This window comes from Melanerpes formicivorus, unplaced genomic scaffold (assembly GCF_026170545.1).
Source record: "Melanerpes formicivorus ecotype bairdi unplaced genomic scaffold, bMelFor1.0.p_v2 SCAF_10, whole genome shotgun sequence".
In the NCBI taxonomy this organism is placed as follows: domain Eukaryota; kingdom Metazoa; phylum Chordata; class Aves; order Piciformes; family Picidae; genus Melanerpes; species Melanerpes formicivorus.
The window spans coordinates 6765185-6781376 of record NW_027142362.1 but is presented as its reverse complement, the minus strand read 5'-3'; the positions used below and the strand labels follow the sequence as shown (position 1 = coordinate 6781376).

At 50.8% G+C, this 16192-nt stretch overlaps 2 protein-coding genes across 2 annotated transcripts in view; both read right to left on the bottom strand.

Moving 5' to 3' along the window:
- CEMIP2 (cell migration inducing hyaluronidase 2) overlaps window positions 1-15085 on the bottom strand; it is a gene marked incomplete at its 5' end in the record, with an annotated part of 54936 nt that extends 39851 nt beyond the window's left edge. The window contains 13 exons of the mRNA XM_068144336.1: window positions 140-292; window positions 1111-1146; window positions 1254-1385; window positions 2683-2768; window positions 3769-3897; window positions 4450-4519; window positions 7303-7508; window positions 11179-11388; window positions 12246-12415; window positions 12784-12972; window positions 13264-13433; window positions 13717-14278; window positions 14419-15085. Coding sequence (XP_068000437.1) covers window positions 140-292; window positions 1111-1146; window positions 1254-1385; window positions 2683-2768; window positions 3769-3897; window positions 4450-4519; window positions 7303-7508; window positions 11179-11388; window positions 12246-12415; window positions 12784-12972; window positions 13264-13433; window positions 13717-14278; window positions 14419-15085 — 2780 coding nt within the window. The remainder of the gene's footprint in view (window positions 1-139; window positions 293-1110; window positions 1147-1253; window positions 1386-2682; window positions 2769-3768; window positions 3898-4449; window positions 4520-7302; window positions 7509-11178; window positions 11389-12245; window positions 12416-12783; window positions 12973-13263; window positions 13434-13716; window positions 14279-14418) is intronic.
- The window catches only part of CEMIP (cell migration inducing hyaluronidase 1), a 122262-nt gene extending 106775 nt beyond the window's left edge, over window positions 1-15487 (bottom strand). The window contains exon 1 of the mRNA XM_068143448.1: window positions 15114-15487. The gene's annotated coding sequence lies outside the window, so the exon portion shown is untranslated. The remainder of the gene's footprint in view (window positions 1-15113) is intronic.
- Between the last annotated feature and the right edge of the window lie 705 nt (window positions 15488-16192).

The window sequence follows — 16192 nt, the reverse complement described above, 5'->3', positions numbered from 1 at the left end:
TTCGGGTGCTTATTATTTCTGGCCTGCACAGCACTTCAAACACTCAGTATAAATTACTCTTTGGTAGTCACATTAATTCCCCAGGATTTGCTTCTAGCTTACTCTAACGCCAAGAAGAAATGGGAGAAGAATAACTCACTTGTTTCTGGGCAGTGTTCTGTATTCTCCATTTGCCCCTTTCCCCCAGTAGCTGTTTTGGCCTCCCTGGGAGCCAAAGTTGCTGCTTTCTCCAACAAAAATGGAGCGTGTAACCTCCAGCCTGCAGCCTTCATCTGTCGGGAAAGTCCCATCACTACGAGCAAAGAAACACCAGCTAACTGTGCAGCACAGCACCAACAAGTAACTGCCACTTGCAATCACACCACAATAGAATTCCTTCCTCAATTTGGAACAAAACAAAAACAAAACCAAAAAACAACCTGCATGCAGCAGCTTTACAAGTAAGTTAGTGTTAAGGCAGCTTAGTGCTCAGGCATCAGTGATACAGGCACCTTGGCCTGGCTAATCCCACCTCTACATCACCTGTAAATGTCTATATGTAATTTTTCCACACCAAGCTGCTTTAGAAGTTTTTAGCAGCATCTCTGAAGCAAGAGCCAAGTATCACTGATTCTCGTGGCTTCTCTTTGCAGGTCTTTTGAAAGAGGGGCTGAGATGAGGGCAGTAGGAGCACGGTGGAGGCCAGCAGAGGAGGCAGGAGGTGTGCCGTGCCACCACATGGGACCATCCCAGCAACCCTGCCCGGGCAGCACATGAGTTGTGGGCAGCACAGCCCCAAGGGCAGCACAGCCCCATTGGGCTAGAGCAGAGGAAAAGTCTCTCAGAAAGCAGAGCCAGGTGTTTAGTCTACTGGTGCACCTGGTACACCTACTGTCCAAAAGGAAATACTCTGCGGCTAGGAGGCATTCCCCAGACATGCTGAGGCCAGGGCAACGAAAGGCTAAATTGCCTCTTGTGTTAATGGCTGTGCAGGGAAGACTTGATGTGATCTGGGAGGAAGTGTGAGGTTTTCTTAAGGCTTACAGCAACGCTCAGGGGAGTACCTCAGCATCCATTCTCGAGCCTGCTACCCTGGGGGGAGTGGGAAGAAGGTCCATTTGCAGAAATTACCTTGCCAGAGTGAGTCCAATTCCATTGTCTGCAAACCTGGGACAGAAGAAACACAGCAGTGTGAAGGATGAGGAATGCCTGCAGACCTCTTTCTGGCTGCAGTGAGTGAGGGGAGCAACAGACACAGAACCAGGGCAGCCTACCCCGAGTTGCGGAAGATAATGTCACCGCCTCTGGCCCAGGCCCCGTGGTCATTGTTTTTGAAAGCAATAAGCCCCTCAATCACGGCAGGTACTCGTGGCTTCTCGGGGTCAGCATCCTGATGAGGGCGAAACCTGAAGCAAGGAGCTCCATTAGTGTGACACAGGAGACAGAGGAGCTGACCCCAGACAAGGCAGGTCACGCCTGGCAGACCTCGTTTGGCTTCCAAGTGTCAGCACATTGCGCCTAAAGAGGTGATATGCCCTGGATCAGTCAGGCCATCAGCTTGATTTCCTCTCTGTGCTCTGGTACAGAGCAAAAGACCAGAAGCATTCATAAGGGTGAGATTCTGGCCCCAGTGAAATCAACAGGAGATCTCTCACTAGACCTCAGTGGGCCCTCAGCTACTCCTGAATTTGATTCAGTGTGATTTAGAGGCGCAGTAAACATTTCTCTCAAGTCACTTGGGTGCTTTTTGCAGCTGTCCTTACAAGGTCCACCGAGAATCCCTGTGTTGATGCTAGAAAATCCATTAGGCACTTTCCAGAATCTCATTCAGCAAAGATAACACAGTAACTGGAGCTGCTTGCCTTGCATGCCCAGACCAGACCCCAGCGTGCTTCTGTCTCTGCTGAAAGAGAAGCTGGCATGTGGAAAAAAGGATCCACCCTGGGACCTGGGTGCTTCTCAATTACTTGCAGGACACACTGGTTATTAAGGGCAGTTCACCATTGTTTTTGCTGAGATGAACTTCACCTCCTACTTCTTGCAGCTGATGTTCTAAGGGAGATAACCCTGGCAGGGAGGTAACCCTGGCAGGGAGGTCTCACAAACAGACACAGTCACCCTCTCCTCCCGTAGGGGAGCTCTGTATGTGGCAGCAGTAGGGTATGATGGGAGAGTTAAAAAAAGCAAGGCTGACCAGGAGCAGTGGATGGCTTCTCCTACAGCCTCCTCACACACTGGTAGGGCTGCAGCAAGCAAGGAGAATGCCTTAGTTTGCCTGCTGCCACTCTGTCAAAGTCAGCACAGAGATTTTAAAGCAGCTCAGAAAACGCTTTGAGGCTACTTCATCTTCCTCCTTAATCCTAGGCCAGACTGAGCAGGCTCTGACATCATCTTTCAGATGTAAATTCTTCCAAGCAATTAATAAGAACTGCAGTTTACAAACCCACTAATGGGATCTGGATCCCCTTTCACATGCTTCACTGCTTAGTCCTCATAACCCCGAGTGCCCATCTATCATTTTTTTGGTCAGCAATAACACAAACAGTTCAGTGCACAGCTATGAGGCACTCGCATCAGAGATGATAGCTTGGTTTATTCAGATGCTCCAGCCATAATGAAGCATTAATGATCTGCTAAACACCACGCAGAAGCCAAGAAGCAATATAACTATCCAGAGTACCGAGCCATACAGCATGTGCTTACCTGGCATTATCGACAGTCAGATACTCTCTGGGATCTTCAGCGCTGGCTCTGGTCGTCTTTACTCCTTTTCCAATAAACAAACCAGCCTGGAAATGCACACAACTCCAATTATGTCAACAGATCACTCAGCAGAGCCCAGGGATCCCAGCCTTTTATCAATGAGCGTGGGCAGCCAGCGCCTGCAGGCACAGTGGGCGCCTGCAGCCTCGGCTTCCTCTTCCATTTCAGTGTCACTTGGCACTGCTCAGCATGACATTAGCACAGGATGTAGCACGCTGAAGTCAGGACAGAGCCTGCTCTGCCATATGTTATGCATCAGCATCTTGGGCTGTCTTCTGACCCAGAGCAAGGGACTGAACTCCCACTCTCTCTTTCCCTTGGAGGAAGCAGTAAGAGACTGTGCCAAGCTCTTGAGAATTTCTTGGAAAAAGAGCATTGGTAAGCAGCAAGGCTCTGAATGAAGGGTACCCAGTCCCCAGCAGGCAGCAGAGAGCACAGCTGCTGTAGCCGGCTTCTAGGCTTTGGGCTCGAGCAGCAGCTGTCATAGACCACGATGTAAAACACACAAGGAACAGAGAACAGCACTCATTTCAATCTAGAATCCTGAGAAGCATTAAAAAATGCTTTTTATAGTTTACAGGCCAGATTTTCCTGCCACCACTATATTTGGGGCTAAGGGCTTTTCTTGGAATTACCTTTGAATTTTCGGTCTCATTTTTCCAAGGTGATGAGCAGGCCCTGGCACACAAGATTTTTGTTCATCCCCTTATAGTCTTGCACCTCTGTGGCCAACAGCAGTGCTCAGTGTTCTGATGGCCATACCTTAAATCACACTCAGCAGGAAGTGTGCCTATGGTCTGGGTGCATCCCCTCTGACATAGGCACCCAACTGCAGTGCCTGGAATGGGGCACCCATTCTGCTCAGCAAACTCTTTCATCATTACCAGGATCATCATTTCCCAGAGCTGACTGTGGTTTGATACAGTGATCAAAATGTAAGGTGCTCATGACCTCTGGATTCCAGAGCACCACAGGCAGCCAGCCCTGTGCCCTGTTACTGTATTGAGAGAAAAACCATCCACGTGCCTTGAAATTGGAGTGGACTCTGTTGTTGTAAAACACTCCCAGAGGGGTGTGTTCAGCCTGTCCCTCTGGGTACCGCCCCTCAGACTGTCCAGTGGGAACCCGGTGGAAGATGTACCAGATCCCAACATCCTAAAAGACAAAGGCAGGTCCAAGAAATGGGACACCACAAACTACTGACACAGGTGACCCTGGGGACTTTCCCCACTGTGCTGGCCAGATTTCTAACCTCTGAGTCCCAGGGGACACAGCCCAGCCCATACTCTCACACCTCCCAGGCTATCCTTTGCCATGCACAGCAAGTCCCCAGGGCACAGGTGTGGGGTTTAGAAAACAGTAAGCCCTCCTTACACAGGCACATTTAACACGAACAACACTTGGGTGAGCACCAAAGATAAGATAGAAGAGAGTACATATTTATCTGCACAACTGTCATTTTTTATTGGCCATTTAACCATTAACTACTAATAAAACCCTACGAGACCTCACACACCATTGCCAGCCCCAGCTGGGAGGGAAACCAGCATGAAAACTGTGGGCAAAACTTGTTCTTACCATAGGTTGCAAATCTAAAGTTCACAGTGGCTTACTGAGAACTCATTGCCCTCACCTAATGACATCCATAAGAGTGGAATATATGGGAACCAGAGGCACAGCACAGCTCCTGCCACCAAATGGTTTTACCTGAGCACCGGCTGCTGCGTTCCCTATTAAGTTGTTGCTTGGATTTGCAATCCAGAAGGTGCTGACAGCCCTGAAGGGGAAAAACAAAAAAAAAAAGGAAAGAAAATCAAAATCAAAATGATCCTGAGCAGTTCCCAAACAGGAAGGGATACATTTTCATAGCCCTGTCCTGGGCTTGAGCCACAACTCTCCCATCGACTTTAAAACTCCACACAACCTTTTAATGACACTCTTTAAGGAAAAGAAACCATCAGGCATGGCCACTGGTGGAGCCACATGCTGAACCTATTGTAAACTATATGAGGCTGTTAACACAGAAGCCATGCTCTGTGAAATGCGGCTTAAGGAAATCCAAAGCCTTTGGGGTTTTTTTTATTCTTCTTTTTTTTTTTTGGTAAGCAGCTTTGGAAGATGTTTGAAAAGTGAACTTCTGCTTTGGCTTTCAGAACTTAGGGCCACGAGGATGAGCAGAGGGCTGGAGCACCTCTCCTAATGAGGACAGACTGAAAAGAGTTGGGGCTGTTCAGTCTGGAAAAGAAAAGGCTCCGAGGTGACTTTATTGTGGCCTTCCAGTATCTGAAGGGAGACTACAAAAAGGCTGGGGAGGGACTTCTTAGGATATCAGGAGAAATGGAATGAAGCTGGAGGTGGGGAGATTCAGACTGGACGTGAGGAAGAAGTTCTTCACTGTGAGTGAGGTGAAGCCCTGGAATGGGTTGTCCAGGGAGGTGGTTGAGGCCCCATCCCTGGAGGTGTTTAAGAGCAGGCTGGATGAGGCTCTGGCCAGGCTGATCTAGTGTGGGGTGTCCCTGCCCATGGCAGGGGGTTTGGAACTAGGTGATCCTTGTGGTCCCTTCCAACCCTGACTGATTCTATGATTCTAACTTTAGGGGCAATGACAGGAGGCAGGGGATTCCCTCCAGATTTATGCAGCTTCTATGTGGAAAACAACCCAAATGTCATTATCAAGAGGCAAAGGGCTCGTTAAGCAGCAGATGAGGGAGATGTGATTCTGGTGGTTGTTCAAATAAGGAGCTTTGCTTCGAGGGAAGGTCAGTAGTGGCACAAACAGAAACCAGACAGAGCTATGAAAAAGCTCTAATCTGTTGTCTTACTTCAGCGTGCCCTGGTTTTGGCTGGGGCAGTTTAATCTTTTTTCCTAGTAGCTGGAGTAGTGCTGGGGTTTGGGCTGAGGATGAGAACAATGTTGACAACTTGCTGACCTTTTAGTTATTGCTAACCAGAGCCTGCACTGAGTCAAGGACTTCAGCTTCTCACCCCACCCCACCAGCAAGCAGGCTGCAGGGCACAAGAAGCCAGGAGGAGACACAGCCAGGGCAGCTGACCAAAAGCATTTCCCATGCCATATGATGTGATGCTCAGCATATAAACTGGGGGTAAACTGGTCAAGGCCACTGCTTGGGAACTGGCTGGGTATTGATCAGCAATTGCTTTGTACATCACTTCTTTTCCATATTCTAAATCAGTGCATAATTTTATACATCACTTGGTTTACACATTCTAATTCTTTTATCATTACATTATTTTCCCTTCCTTCTTCCCCCTCCCCCCCCCCCCAGTTAAACTGTCTTTATGTGGTGTTTAGCTGCCTGCTGAGTTAAACCACAACAATTTGATAGCATCTTTTGCAGTAATAAAGACCACATGTAAAAACATTGTGAACCTTTTCTCATGACTGTACCAATTAATTTGATCACTCTAAGCAGAGAGTCTCATCCAGTTTTCCTCCACCTTAGCTATTACACAGTCAAGAATCCACACTCTTTTGGGTTGACAGAACTGCTGAAAACAAATCTCTATTAACCACACCAGCAACCACAGCATTTCAGCAACAGCAACTGTAATTACTTTGGTTGGATTGTTTAGACAAATTAAAATGAGCAGAGTCTGGCCACTGCATCCCCTTCCAGGATAAATAGATATTTATCTGGCTAAACTATGCTCTTGCTTGCAAACACAAACCAGAGCAATACCAGGGTCCCAGGTGCCCATGTTACAGCTCATTAGTCTCCAGAACAGAAGCTAACCTGGTTGGGCTGTGTCAGGGGATTGTTTTCTGCTAAATGATGCTCTCTGTAGTTTGTGCTAACCTCTGCATGCTCACTAAATCTCCTGATCCAGTCTGGATACTCCTGACCTCGTGGACTATTGACCAATGTACCCAAGATGCTCCAGCCTCAGTTCAGTCCTGGTGAAAAAACTGCCTTTGCAGTAAGTGCCATTTTTTACCAGCCTACACTAGGGCTGGAGCAATTTGCATTTATCAGACAGATTTCATGGAGCCTTCAGCATCCTACATAAAAAGAATCATAAGGGGTTCAGGAACAAACAAAATGCTCTTATGCAGAATCACAGAATGGCTCAGGTTGGAAGAGACTTCAGAGATCACCTGCTCCAACCTCCCCATCATGGGCAGGGACACCTCTCAACTAAACTCAGCTGCTCAAGGCCTCATCCAGCCTGGCCTTCAACACCCCCAGGGAGAAACAGCCTCCCCGGGTAGCCTATCCCAGAGTTTCACCACCCTCCTACTGAAGAACATCTTCCTCAGATCCAGTCCAATGCATTTATGATTCTCAAGAACCAGCGACAGGAACACCCAGCAGCAAGCCTTCCATGCTGAGACTCAGGCAGGTGCTAACAGGTATCTCCACAAGCAAACCGTGGCCAAGGAGCTGAAGTATTTTCAGATGAGAAACGGCAGGAAAAGCTATGAATGGTCATTTGCTATCAACCAGCACCTTTCCACAGGCTCGCCCCAACACCCCCTGGGAGCCAGCTACGAAGCACAACCCAAGTGCCAAGCCTGCCCGCAGCTGCTGGAGCACTCACATGCAGTCTGTGCTGGGCACGGGGATGTAGCTGCCGTGGACGTGGCTGCGGATGGCCAGGCAGAGGGGCTGGCTGCGGTCTGAGGGCAGCAGCGTGCCCGGCCGGGTCAGGAGCCCCAGGTTGTGCTGGAATGTGTTGCGCTGCTCCGTGCCATCCTCCAGGAAGAAGCAGTGCCCCAGGGTGTCATAGCCAATGGTGTCTTTGACCTGGGAAGAGGAGTACAGGAGGGGGATGGCAACGGCAGCCGCAGCAGGATCTGTAACCAACATGCTTTGCTCAGCTGTACACCCCCAAAACACTCATGGAGTGGCTTTGCCACCCCTCTGCACAGCCAGCAGTCCCGAAGCCAACTCCAACTGCATGCAGTTTGCATAACTGTGGGCTGATCTTCTTACACAGGGAGCTGCTATTAAAATCACTCTGTGGAAGATCACATGCATAATTAAAGCCTAATTGCAAAATACTGGATTTAAAGCTGCCCTGGGCTCTAAGAGAGAGAGTTTGACTGAGTGTCATGGAATCAATATCCCAGTAAGGATAAGTGTGTGTCACGTCACAGGCCAAAAGGTTAGGGTACTTAATCCAGGCATTTCTTCACAACTGCAACACTTCCCAATTAAAATAGGAAATGCTTTAAAATGCACCACGTGGAGTAACTTTTATTAACAAGACTTCTGTCTTTTCTCCTCCACTCCCAGAAGGTACAGGGCCACTTCATTCCTGGAATGATCCTCTCAGGCACGGCTGGTATTTGACTGTTTCAGTCCAGCTAATATTAATTGACATGCAGAGGGGTATTGCATTAAAACCTAATTTGACCAAGAGGACTTAGCACAAGCCTCCTTTGATGTAAAGTCTCATGAAGATAAAGTCAGAAATCCTTCTTTTAAATGTAAATACACTATCAGGATGGTTAAAATGCCAGCAATTTGTTACTAAATCTTACTGAAACCTTGAACTGTGTGCCCGAGTGATCCCTTGTCAGCATATTTATTCACTCCTCAGGCATACAAAAGTCCTGCTGACGTCACAGTTATGTATGTGTAAGGCTGCAAGATTAACCAATATTAACCTTCTTGGCTATTTCTGTATACAGGGAGGTACTTGAGCTAAATCCATTTTGGATTCATATCCTGCAATTTCCCCTTAATAGGCTGCAACTGTACATAGCATCTGGAGTCCCAAACAATATAGTCCCCATAGGTATATCTCTATTGGATTTCCTTGTTTTCCTGGCAGTCACTCCTCAGACTTGTCATCTGCTGCTCTTGGTTCTGCCCTAATGAGGTGTTCAGGAGAGACATAAAAACAAGGCACAACACAACCAGGTACCCAGCTCCTAACTGATGCAGACTTGGAAACCCTCCAAGACCCTGCACACAGGCACAGTAGCTCACAGCGAGCTCCAAGGAGGGTAACAAAGAACCTACAGGCAACCACACTGAGCATATCCATACCAGCTGAGCCTTGGAAATCCAGATAGGAAAAGGCTTTAGATAAAAATGCAAGTGTCCTTGCCAATCTGCTAAGAACAGTAAGCCTGGCTACTTCTACCCTTCCAAGTGATGGGCACAAGCTGCGCTGAGGAGGCCTTAGAAGGCTATTTTGAGAAAGATACTGCACCAACAAATGGCTGTCTGTTCTAAACAGCATTTCAGCTGTGGAGTTTTATGCTTCTGAATTGAGCTGGTTTAGCTAATCTGTGCTTCAGACAGCTGCATTAAAAACCAGCCCTCTAACTAAAGCTATCATCTGGGTTTGGATAATGTGACTAATCACAGCTTCAGAATCACATAGCAGCCCTAAGAGCTTACAGACTGGAAACTCTGGTGACCACTCTCCTGATCAGACACAGCCTGCCTTAAAGATCACGGATAACTGACCAGTTCTGGCATGCCACAGACGAGCTACAGGCTTGGAAAGGAGCCCAGCTGTGGCACAATGGCAGCAATGCCTTACTGTGTGTGCCAGCATGACACGCGGTGCACAACGCAGGCTGCAGCCCCGCTGGGGTCTCCAACCCTGGGTGATTAAGATGCCTCTAAACACAGAGTTATATCTACTTCAGCAACACAAGAGAACTGACCTTCACCCACTGCAGCACCAGACATGAGAGACTACAGTAGTCTGTGTATGCCTGGCGTGTGCCAGGGCAGCAGAGGCATGTGGCAGCCTGCATCCTGGCTGCACTGAGTAGTAACCCAAGCTGGGAGTGCCGCTGCTGCCGGCTCACGGAGCAGCAAAGCCTGGCACAGGGGAGCAGCAGATGGGAGAAAGGCCTCCAGACAGCACTGCCGGAGCCCTGCACAGCAAGGCACAACCCACAGCACTCTGGCAATGTACTTCTAAAATTACATCTTCTAAACTGTCAGGACAGGAGGGGGAAAACCCCACTGTCTAGTTTACCCTGCCTCAAGGTCTGAGGTTTCATCATCTGATGCTCAAACAGGTGCCCATCCATAATGTTCAGCTGCCCTGCTCTCATACACAGGCTCTTCTCTCAAGCTGCAAATGGTTTTGTCTTTAAGCAAGTATTTTTATTACATTTTAATTACTCTCTACCTGAACAACCATACTGAACCCAGACAATTCTTCCACAGAATCACCTACTTAACCTTTGCTATGAAACCTGCTCACTGCCTCATGGACTCACAGGTGGCAGGACTGGATCTCACATTTGCATTCTTACTTTCACAACTATTACATCTCACTTATGCGGACAAACCCTGGATGACCTCAGCTCAGGTAAAGTGCATCATTCCTCTCAGGACAAATAATAACAAAAGGCTTAATTTTTTTTCATCACAGGCAGGTTCCTTCAATTCCAGTGGTTTAATAGAAAAGGGAGGAGAAAGTGAATTAATCTACATCCACCCACACTGGGCAAGGACTCTACTCAAAAGCAGGCTCTCCAGCCACAGCACACCACATAATGAGAAGGCAATCAATGATTCTGAGTCATCTGGACAATAAAGATCCAGTTCAGGACATCTTTCCCCAGTGTACAAGCCCACCACCACATTTTCACAGACACATCCTTTTGGGAGGACCCTTTCACACCAGAGTGCATCTGTGTCATGTATGGCACTGCTCTATGTCCAGGGTCAGGAAAACCGTGGGAGGTCATGGGCAGCTCAGGGAGTGTCTGAGCATGTATCAAGTGAATGAGGAAATGCTCACAGACGCCAAAGCACTGTTCAGGGTCCTGCAGAGCACGCAGCAACTGGACATGTCAGGACTGGAGCAGCAATCTTTTACCCAGCTGGGATCTGCAAGGCTTTTTTCTGTTGTTGGGGAGTTTTGTTTTCTTTTCTTCCCCCCACTAAGCTCCTCTCCACAATGCCTTTGCAAGGATCTAGGCCAAAGCCAAGTTCCTGAGGGCTTTTCTGGCACTGAAGTGTCCATCTGGGTCTGACCCTCTCATGTTTCATTCCTTTGTCATGTGAATATTTCTGGATACATTTCACACTGCTCTGACCCAAACAACCCCTGTCTTTTCTATCTCCTCTGCAAATTAAAGGTCCAATGCTTCAGTCAGGTCCATTCAAAGTCCACTGCTTTAGGCTTAAATGAAAGTTCCTGCTATCACAAATCCTCCAGAATAGCCATGGCAAAGATTTCACCACGTCTTTACACCATTAAAAATATTAATAAGGCAATACTAAGAACCTGAATCTCATTTCAAAGAGCTGCACCAACAGAGCAACAGTCCTAGCCTGAGCACCAGTCAAATGGAGTTGACAAGTCAGGACATTTCCTGGGGGAAAGATGGCTCATTTCAATAATCTGATTTCTCTTTGCATCACAAATGGCTCCTACTGTTCAGCAGAGCCTAAGAAAAAGACATGAACTTGGTACTAATAAAACATTTCCTACCAGAAGGCCATGAGTTCCATGTATGGCAACACACCTAGAGAAGCAGTGGTGGATAGCCAGGTTGTCAAGGTATGTTGGGGGGTCATATCCTCCTCTCTCATCCACATCCTCAGCCAAGTGAAAATGCACAGGGTAACTGCCCAGGATTTGCTGCCCCATGTTTTTCAATTCCACTCCTGACATGTGCACAGAGCTAAAATTCCTTAGGATCTGTTGAGACAAATGCAGATCCAAGTAAGGTATTACAAGAAAAAAACAGGCAAAAGGAAAAACACTTCTCTTTTTTTCCACCCCCCCTCTCATTAGGCAATATGTTTGCAGAGTGAAGCAGGGCCTGATCCCCGAAGGAGGTGTCAACTCCCTGCTCTGACTCACAGCAGCTCAGTACCTGCAGAGCAGTGTGCCAGCTGCTGCGCACCTGAGAGCCAGAGGCTGTCCAGGAACAGCTGCCAAGCAGCATGGGCAGGACTGAGCAACAGCTGTGTGTGACATGGCTATGGGCAAGGTAGTCCTGCCCGCTGCAGGAAGGGGTGGCATCTACCGCCCACCTCCGTTTCCTGGCAGCTCTCTTTCTGCAAAGTGATTTTAGGCCAGACCTGCACAACACCTCAATTTTCACTAGCTGGTAGAGGAGCAATGTCACACAAAGCCCCTGCAACAACAAAGACCAAAGGAGACATGGGGCAATGAATAAGAGGCAAGGAACAACAGGGCAAGACCCACATCTTCTCTGAGCCATGAAGGGAGCAGGTCTGCTCTGCACCTTGTGTGACACCTTGTGAACTCTGTAAGCTCACACTGACCCTGCTGACAGTGATGCTGCAGGATTCCTTCCCTCTGGCCCAGAGAAAGGAAGATCTTTGCATAAGCAGTAAAGAAACTGGCACAGACTCAGTGCAAGTCTAGTTTTGCATAGCAGGCCATCAAAATCTTCCCTCCTTCTTCCTTGAAAAGTGTATTTCTCCCCCTGGTGCAAGTGTACTTTCATGCATTATATTACTTGTTTACAAGCCAGGAAAGGAACTCTCTGAAAGCACCTAGAGGCATAAGCATTAAAAATTACTCACTTTAATGTGCCCTCCAAACGTGTCAAAGGAGAAAAACTGGCATTGATTTTGTCCATAACATGACTCTTCCATTTCTCCTTGAATAAGTATATTTCTGGTCAGAAGACCAACCTCTGCCCTCATATCTATGCCATCGATGACTTCTCCAATGTGAAGGTAAAGTGGCTTGCCTGTGGAAATCAGAAATGCTTTTATTCAGGTGAGCACAACATCTCTGTTATTGTGTTGCTCTGAGCAAAGAGCACATCTCTCATCCAGGCAGTCAGCCAAGGCTGGGGACGTGCCCAGTGCTTGGTATCTGATCCCAGGGGAGCTCAGCTCTTCCCTTGGCTTCTACAAAGGACTGCTGCCTCTGGCCAAACTTTCAAGTTCCAATGTAATATTGAGCCCTTCAGTTCTCACATGTGTTTAGGAGTTTATGTAACAACAAGACACAAAAAAAAGTAGCTGAAGAGACAAGGAAACATGGGATGTAAAACAAACCAAGGTGATGCAAATATTTACCACAAACGAGCAGCTTGATAAAATTGTTTCATACCATCAATTTTCACTTGATTACTTTTACATTCAGGGCAAGGAAGGAGATTAAACTCTTCAGCCTGGTGCATAGAATAATCTGTACTGGCAATGACAATCCGGTCACCAGGTAACCAACTCGCAACCTCATCCACCAAATGAAGAATTATTCCTTTGGACACTTCCACTTTAAATCCATTATGGGGCACCCCTGGGGAAAAAAATAAAATGAAGCAATCAATTGTTTTTACAGTTGCACATGACAGCCTCATGCAATTAGCTGAAGAGCACACCAATTGCATTTTTGTCTAGGTAACTGTGGTTTGGATAGAAGTGCCCTAGCCATTAAATGGGTCAGTGGCATCTCCGTGCAGGCAGCTAAAGCATTAGTTGGTGAGAGTCAGTATTATCACTACACTGATTCCCAATGGACAGGAAAATAAACAAACAAAAAGAGAGCAAAGCAACAGAAGACAAGCAACTGTCAGGGAAGACTTTAAACCTTTCAACCATCCGCTGAAAGCAGTGACAGTAAACCGGGTGCCATCGTAGGTGAGGAAGTCTCTTTGGGCTACAGCTAACCCCGTTGTTCCATTCCCGCTATACTCCCGTCTGTCTTCTGCCGTGGAAAGATGATCCCCTCCGAGGACCCCCACCAGAGCCCAGGGCTGCCTGAAGGAGACCGGGAAGGAGCAAAGCGAGTGAGATCCCGAACACTTCACCCACAAAGAACTTGGGCAGATGGAGAGGTCGCAGCTCGCCATTCCTGTCCTCCCTCCACCCCTGTCTCCCACGACCCAAGGGGACCGGCCGAGTCCTGCTCGTCGGGCCCTGCCGAGCCCCAGGTCGCGCCCCTCCGTGGGGGCGGTAGAGGCAGCGCTGCGGCCGCGGCGCGGAGCTGTCCATGGTGGCGCCGCGGGCCCGGCCCCGGCCCCTCCCCAACCCCGCACCTCACCTGTAGCGCAGGCGGGCGATGAATCGGCTGCCCAGGCTGTCCCGCAGCAGCTGCCGCGTCTCCAGCGTGAGGCTGCGGGCGGCCGAGTCCCCCACGGCGGCCGCCACCACGGCGCCGCGGGGCTGCTGGGCCAGGAAGGTGCGCAGCCGCCGGCACTCGCCGGGCCGCAGGTGGGTGTCGAAGCGGCCCGCCGCCAGCATCCGCGCCGTGCCAGCGTCCAGGATGCGGAGGTTGAGCCCGCGGCTGCCCCACCGCTTCTCGGAGGAGTAGGGGCCGTGACGGAGCCCTCCAGGGTACAGGGTTTTGTCCAGGAGGGTCCAGGAGCGGGGCCGTCGGCCGTGAAGCTCCAGGACGCCGCCTCGACCTACGCCCACGAACTTCTGCCCGAAGCCCTCCACGACCGCCCCCTCGGTGGCTCGACCGTACAGCGAGATGGTGGCCCGCGAGCTGTAGGGGCAGCGCTCCGAGCCGATGTGCAGCTCCCCACCGTCGTGGATCAGGATGTAGCGGACCCGCAGAGTGATGGGCGGCCCGTGGGGGCGGTCGGCGAACACCAGCCTCCCTGGGGGACGAGGAGGAAAGAGCGGGCTTGGAGCCGGGAACTGTAAAGCACAGCCGGGCCGCCCTCCCTCAAAGCCCGGGCTCCAGGAGCTCGGGGAGCAGCCGGCAGCCCCGAAAGAGGGGGCGGGCAGCCTCACTTACCTCCATCGCGGATGACGAGGGAGTGGAAGGCGGCGGAGCTCTCGAGGCGCAGGGCCGCCCCCCGGCCCACCACGACGGCGCGGCGAGTGTCAGAGCCAGGTCGCCACGGGGCGAGGTGCGGGGCGGCCTCCGGGCAGGGCCCTGCAAGAGACGGGGAGCGGCGGCAGCAGTGGTGAGGTGCGGAGGGGCGCGGAAGGGCGCGGAGGGGATCGGTACCGACCTGATGCGCTACCGCCGCTCGCTGTTGCCCGACGCGTCCCTCGGCGGCGCCGGGACCGGAGCCGAGTCCGAGTCCAGGTCTGACGCGGAGGGCAGGAGGAGCCGCGGCTCCCCGGGGCTTCCCGCAGCCGCTACCTGCTGCTCGCAGCCGCGGGGCAGCCCCTGCCCGCAACACGTGCGCCGCGCCGGCTCCTTGGCCGCGGCTGTGCACGGAGACGGCGCCAAAGCATATTTCACTTTTGATGTGTTTCGGATTTTTTTTCCTTTTTTTTTTTTTTTTCCCCTCCTTTCCCCTCCTCCACTTAACGTAGCAATACCGAAACCAGAACACCCCCTCCCCGGCTCCACATAACCCGGGACACGACGAGGCAACCACAACAGCAGTACGAAGAGCGAGCCGGCGAGGAGGAAACACCGGCGGCAGATCGAAGAGAAACACCGGCGGGTTTCAAAGTTCGGCTGCAAAGCTCGCTTACCTATCCTCGGCAGCGCCGAGCCGCAAACTTTGTACGCTGCCTCTCGGGAGCTCCCGATCCGGGCTGCTGGGCACCCCGACTGCAAGCGGCAGATGCAGGGGCAGGCAGGCGCAGGCAGCTCCCGCTCCTCCGCTCCGGCTGCCTCCCCTCCGCCTCCCTATTTATATCCATCTTCCAACCGCTGGCGCTGCCCGCACTGTTTACAGCAACGGAGCTGCTGGCTCCTCCCAGCCGGGGACGATCCTTCCAGCCTGGACGTATATCTGCGACCGGCGCCCAGATGCCCGGGGCCGGGAGGAGCCCCGCTGCCCGCACGCAAAGGTCTTCCCCAGGTCCCAGCCTCTGGGAACTGCGAGCTCCCCGCTGGGCTCCCCGCGGTCACGGAGAGAGGGACTAGTCTCAGCCCTGGGGACTGCAGATCCTCACAGCACCCGGCTGGACACGGAAGCTCCATGCGGCTGGGATGCCAGCTGTCTCCTCAAGAAGGGCAGGGGGCTGTGGCATGCCAGACTCCGATGTGGTCACCAGGGTTTGGCACACCTTGGCCCTTCTTAGGAGGCAGGTGGCCCCTCCAGCCCTTCCAGCAAGGGGTCGTTTGGCTCTGTGCTGTCCTGCATCTGGCAGATGTACAGAGAACACAGCAACAGAGTGGCTGCAAAAGCTGCTCTAAGAGCAGGTGAGCAGAAAGGTATTTGCCACTTCACCTCCTATCACCTGCCAAATCAACCTGTAATCAGAGCCTGCAGTGGAAGAGGAAAAGCCTTAGAAGGTGCTCTGCCAAGACATGGCCTCAAATAAACCTATGTGCTTCTACCCCCATGGCGTGGGAGTCTGTTCCTGGCTTCTGGAGGTTCCTGTCTGAGCTCCAGTCTCAGAGGACATGGCACTGCCTATGGAAGGACCACTACATGCTTGTTTGCTTTCCATTAACCTGAATATCACATAAACTACACCAATAACTGAGCTTCCAGGTGGCATACAGACAAGTAACTCCCTACTGTGGCCCCTGCCCGCTCCATTCTAGTCTGCACATCATCTCCACTCCAGAGCCCAACATCCAGAGAGGACAGTGGGACGGC